This window comes from Zeugodacus cucurbitae, chromosome 6 (assembly GCF_028554725.1).
Source record: "Zeugodacus cucurbitae isolate PBARC_wt_2022May chromosome 6, idZeuCucr1.2, whole genome shotgun sequence".
NCBI classification, from domain to species: Eukaryota; Metazoa; Arthropoda; class Insecta; order Diptera; family Tephritidae; genus Zeugodacus; species Zeugodacus cucurbitae.
Window position 1 is genome coordinate 40,255,430 of NC_071671.1, and position 6,305 is coordinate 40,261,734.

General features: G+C 30.7%; 1 protein-coding gene across 1 annotated transcript; it reads left to right on the forward strand.

Moving 5' to 3' along the window:
* The first annotated feature begins 1,410 nt into the window (after positions 1 to 1,410).
* LOC105218031 (U-scoloptoxin(19)-Sm1a) lies at positions 1,411 to 6,096 on the forward strand. The gene is made up of 3 exons (XM_011193365.3): positions 1,411 to 2,104; positions 4,826 to 4,975; positions 5,462 to 6,096. The coding sequence occupies exons 1-3, from the start codon at positions 1,987 to 1,989 to the stop codon at positions 5,581 to 5,583; spliced, it is 390 nt and encodes a 129-aa protein (XP_011191667.1). The 5' UTR covers positions 1,411 to 1,986; the 3' UTR covers positions 5,584 to 6,096.
* Positions 6,097 to 6,305: the final 209 nt, after the last annotated feature.

Genomic DNA, 6,305 nt, shown 5'->3' on the forward strand with positions numbered 1-6,305 from the left:
TTTCAAACTTGCAATGGACTTACTTCTCATATAGTGCAAATTTAAATCAGATTGCCTGTCTTTACAATAGATATAGAATAAACCTTTTCACATATAGTTTAACTAATATGTGAAAATTCATTTTCAAAGTAATGAAAGAGGTCAATATTTAAAATATCATATAGTACAATACATAATGATTAGTTATACTACATATATATTCGGGATTATTATGAATATACAATATAGGAAGAGTTTTATCATAAAGCTGGGTCTTACGTTTTTAATACACTAGTATGTGTGTAGTATTTATTTTTGTTTGGTATACAACATCATGGAAATCCCACATAAAATAATTCGTATGCATGTTGCATACATAAACGCGCCATTGGTGCTGTATATGCCACCGAAACAATCAAAACAAAGCCGCTTAGCAAATGGCTCTATGGGTCTACTTGACTTGTTTGTATGTAAACACTTTGACGTGATCGCTTAGTGACGGCGAATGGTCAGCGTCAGGTATACATATGTATATATGTAATACATACATTGTTCGTGGGCAATAAAAGATGCAAATATTATCGCACAGCGATATTAAGTGTTATTAATAGATAATTACAGCGTCTGTAACAGAGTTCAATAACTGCATTTTTACAACACAGTCTACACAATTCAATAGTTTCTTGAACCTTACGCGCAAACATATACTTAGCCAAATACACATTAACATACGTACATGTATATGAGCATTTTATGTGTTTATTAATTTCATTATATTATATAACTGTTTATGTATAATGTCTTACTTCGAGTGAAAAATACTCCCTCCATTTTGTTGTTATTGCTTTTGTTCTTTGGCCGATTCAATTAAAACCCAATATAACCGGAACTCTTCCTTGTCTGCTTGCTGAGCTGCTCTCGAACTATTGGCAGCGCCATTGGTTAAGGCCACGTGATGGCTTTGGTCTCATGACACAAATGAAATATTGAATTAATGAAAAAAATATGGGTAACGTTACGCCTTCAATTGCAAATAATAATCGCATATTTATTTCTGTGACACACATATGTATGTACAATAACTAACTACAAACACGCACGCGCATTCTTCTGGCATCTGCAATTGAGTAAGAATCTCCAACTGGAAGAAAATAAATAAAAATAGAGTGTGGCATGAAATATAGCATAATTCTCTGATTTCACACTGATAACTCATCAATTCATTGGGATTTCGTTGATCTTCAGTCAACAACTGAAGGAGCAGAGTTCACTAAACACACACACAACCTGGTGTGGGCAATGCGCAAGCCGAACTATGCGCTCCCATGAGTGGCGCTCTCTTTGGCATTGGCGATCGCCAATTGTCCAATACGCGCGAGCGCCAAGCGCCAGCGGCAACATTTGCCATTCATTCGCAGTGAGCAGAAATTCATTCATCGATTTGCAACGAGCCGTGAAAGAGCGTTCTTTCTTTTAGTCGCTGAGCAACAAAATATAAATAAAAAGTGGAAAATTGTGCTAAACACTAATTAATCAAATAAAATATTATAGAGCAGTGTCCACACACGCACACACACCAACCTATTTATACTTAAAAATATATATATTTACATATAGTGCACAAATACACACACACACACATACAAGTAGCGCATAAACAAAACGTTCAATATACGCGAGCAATTAAATTTGTTTGTTGTTAATTTGGAGATTTGTTTAAAAGGAAACATCGCATAATTTAGAACATTCAGTTGTGAACGAGCTGGCGCGCAGTCAAGTGTGGAAAAAATAGAAATTGAAATTTTTTATTTAAATTTCGTGTATGCCTAAAGTGTTGTTGTAATTGTATTAGAAAGCTACAAATTTGTGCCGTTAAAAATAAGTGTCAAGTGCATAGAAGCCTGCAAGTTTTGCGTTCGTAAAGTGCATTGCAAAGTATTCCCGGAAGCATTGAGCTTCGTATTGTCGAGCTAAGCCTAAGCAATTAAATAAACAAAAGAAAATATTATGTCCTGCAAAGTGTTCTCATATCTGCTAAGTGTTCTACTTATTGCACAGATACCGATAAACGGCATCAGTGCCGGCACGGATGATAACGAGATCGACAATGCGCCTGAATATTATTGTGAGTGCTCACTTTAACGCATTCGTTTAAGTTTATTTTACATTAAAATTATAATAACATCTGTTGTGGTCTCCGCAGTTTATAGAATATTTAGTGCTTTGAAAACAGAACTTTCCTGAACAGTGGCACCGAAAATTATCAGCGGCAAACTCGTGATCTAAATGACTTTTTTGGTTTATATAGCCAATATTATTTGTTTTGAGCTTGTCACTGTTTTATGAATCAATCGTGCTTTGGACATAAAAATAAAGCCCAAGTTCAAGCCTTATACGAAACGAAACTGTATACGTGCGAAGCCATCAATGTGATAAGCATAAGTTGTTAAAATGTGATTCACCGATTGTTTTTAATTGATGAAGAGAAATAATTCATTTTAGTATATAAAGACACTAAAAAGTATTTAAAACTGCATATTTTAATATTTATACTTGAATACTTTTTGGCTGACTGTAATACAATAATAATATTTAATATTATAAAATCACAATGTTTGAAACATTTTTCAGATCATCGAGCTGTAAAAAATATTAAAAAAAAAAACTAAATTCTACCAAAAATTTGCATCTGAAAAATAAGTAATTTAAAAAAATGTATCATTAAAAATTATTTATAAATATGAAAATTTTTGTTAAAACAAATCACAACTTAAAACGATCATTTTCAGCGGTTAAAAAAATTTTTAAATGTGATATTTTTCAATTACCAAATTATTTTATGTTTTTTTGAATCAACGAATTATATTGCAAAATATATTATTATAATATTCTTTGTGACGTTTTAAAAATAAAATTTTTAATATGGAAATAGTTATTATAATAAATAGAATTACAATCACACAAGATTCGATTTTTCGAAGTTTTTCAGAGGATCTAGAATTTAACTATAACTGTTTAAAACCTAATTTTTATGGAAATTATAAAGCGAGATATTTTGAAAAAGTATTGATATTATAACTTTTGAATAAATTATTGCAATAATGCTTAATTACTGTAAAACTTACACCTAAAATAATTACAAAAGATAACTAAGGTCAAAAATAATATTAATAATAATAATAATAATAATAGTAATAATAATAATAATAAAATAAATACGGAATTTATTCCAAAACCAATATTTAATACTCATGTTGAAAAGTATGATTTCAAAATGTGTAGATTTAAAACTTTAGTATTTATTTCTAAAAAACATCTGCAATTATATTTTTCAAATTTATTTATGATATCTATAAAACAAATTTATACTTAGGATTGAATTATGTGCATAAAATTTAAATCTTTACTATCTTGTTAATTCTAATTTTAATTAATTATTTACTAGAAGACCTTTGGAATTTTAAAATTAATGAAATTTAATTTAAATAATAATTTATAGTTTTTTTTTTTTATGCAGGAACTAAATATATTTAATAACCGCAAAAATATAAAAAAGTAGTATTTACGTTTAATATTATTTTTTAAATTTTTTAATATTAAATTTTATTGTCATATGTCTATTCAAATTTTGCTTCACAATGCAGCAATAAAATTATTGTATAACATTGATTGTATGAGTATGAGATTGACTAAAAAAACAAATTATATTACTTATGTCAAGCATCCGACGATCATGTTGTTAAGCAACGGAAAGTATGTACAAAACTGGGTCAACACCTTTTACCTGCACTCACACCTGCTGTTTATAGGCATACGTGCGAGTACCGTTACCGTAAAAAGCAATTTGACAGTTTTGTTTTTAAATTTCAGCTTTTAATTGACAGCTTTAATTGTTGCAAGAGTAAACAAAATATATGAAAATGAAAACCCTCATTTTCAAAGTATGTGTTGCAAAAACTGAGTAAACGAAAGAATTAAGGGGAAGACAAACCAAAAGTTTATCGACCAAATGAAACTTTATTATTTAAGCTTTATTTAAAAATTAATGAGTAGTAATCGTGATTTGATCATTGAAGATACCTGTTTTGTGGAGTAAAATATTTTTATTAGCATGGGGAGCTGCTGCTATTAAATAATGTTTTTTTTTTTACAAATATTTATATTTGTTTTGATATTCCGTATTTTTTTAAATTTCTTAGATTCTCAGAAATATTTTTTATATTTCTTTCTTAAATCAGAGCGCGACTCATTGCAGTAATCTCAGTGGTTCTATGTCTTTTTTAATAACCCTACTTCGCCTTTTATATATTTTGCTCCTCATTATTTTCGTGGATAATCGTAATAACAATCTTACCTCACAAATCTAATGTTTTAAAGTAAAGAAAACAGATAAATTAATAAATATAAAAATCTACTTTATTATATGATATACAGAAGAATTAATTAAATAGGCATTTAAAACATATCTCATCTTTTATACAAGCCAGGCAATTATGAAATGATCTATATTCATAGTATAAAAATATTCGACGATCTCAAAATCATATAGTTTATACTGGCTTGACCAAGTCTTCGGCAGTTCTCGTTTAAGACAATCTAATGAACAATCAGAAAATGCAAAGTATATCTTTCACATTCTAAGAAAGAAAAGTTCAAAATCACCATATTGATAATAAAAAACAAAAAAAATAAAACGACATTTTTACATAATCAAAATAATGCCATATATTCAAAAGGCCGAACATAATGTTGTTTCAATATCTGTTCACATTATATTAGATTAATCTATCTATTAACCTATCCCATTTATGTAAAATTATTAATTAATTTTGTTTTGGATTCTCAGTGTTACAGGGCGTGAAAGTCTACCCCGCGGACCGTGAATGCGCCTTGCTTGGTGGTTTGTGTGTGCACCACAGCGATTGCTTGGAACCGACTACAAATCGCGGACTATGCCCATCTAACAAACATCGTGGGGTGGAATGTTGCTATGAATGTAAGTATATGGGGGCACACATTACACTTCTGATGGGGACATAACTAACATTTACATAATTTTCGACAGTAAATCCTGAAAATCTCTAAACAAGTCACACAAAAACTCCCCAAAACTGAATTCCTCCACAAAACTAAATATATATCTATACTTAATCCTATTGTATACTAACAACTAAAATCGGTATTTCATTCTTAATAATCCACTTTAATATTTGTATTCTTCTACATTAATATCCCAATTGTTGCCTCCGCCTGCCACCTTCTACTATGTTACCACACTATCCAAAATCCAACAAATTCCTTTGATGATGATTTTTTGTACTGCAATCTAATCGAAAACATTCAACTTCGCCCGCGCCTTCGCCGAATTGAATGCATTCCGTGACTGAATTCACTCACCACGTTCATCGACGACACCCACCCGATAATCTGCATCGTTGCATCAACAATTCACGTCATCATCCGCATTATGCATACTGAGTAGTGCCACTGAGGCCCGCACCGTGTGAGCAGCATTTGGGCATCTGCATGGATAATTGTGCCGAGTATCTACAGCGACCCGGCACCGATTGCCAAGGCGGACAGGTCTGCTGTGTCCTAGTCTAAGCCTATGAAGGTTCTCACATCTATCGGACGTGTGCGCATATTATTAATAATACGAATATAACTAAAATATTTTGATTAAATTTATATATATGTTTATGTATACTTGTATACTCATGTACTCAAGTGAGTATAACGAATTAAACTAAACTAAGGTTTAACAAGAATCATTCGAGCCATTCGGTCGATTGAGGAAAATAGGAGGATGCATCATATGTGACTCATTTACTCGTACGAGTAATTACTGAATGTATTGTAATGTATTTTGTCCTTTATATTACTTTTTATGATGAGTTTTTAGTTTGTCTTGGTTTAATTTTAAGTTAATTAATGGCAATTGCTTATCTCCCACTTAATTTGCAACTTTTGTGCCCTATGTGGGTTGACTTGTAATTATGACACTTTAAATATACTTATATGAATAACAGTTTACTTTGACAGCAGCTAAACAAGGAAAAAATTGCAAATGTCTGTAAATAAAAATGTTGTATTTAATTATAAAAATTTATAAGGAAACGCTTTGTGTTTTGATTTCTCTGATTGGTTTGTGCATAAAAAAATAACAGGTACAGGTAGGTTTGAGAAGCAATGTGTTTGATGAATTGTCAAAAGAGCCCTTTACTCATTTCATTGAATCATGCTTGCAATATAAAGCTGAGTAAGATTGTGAGTGTTTGGAGATTGCATCCATCACTAAATTTATGCGTCTACTACGCTTTACAACT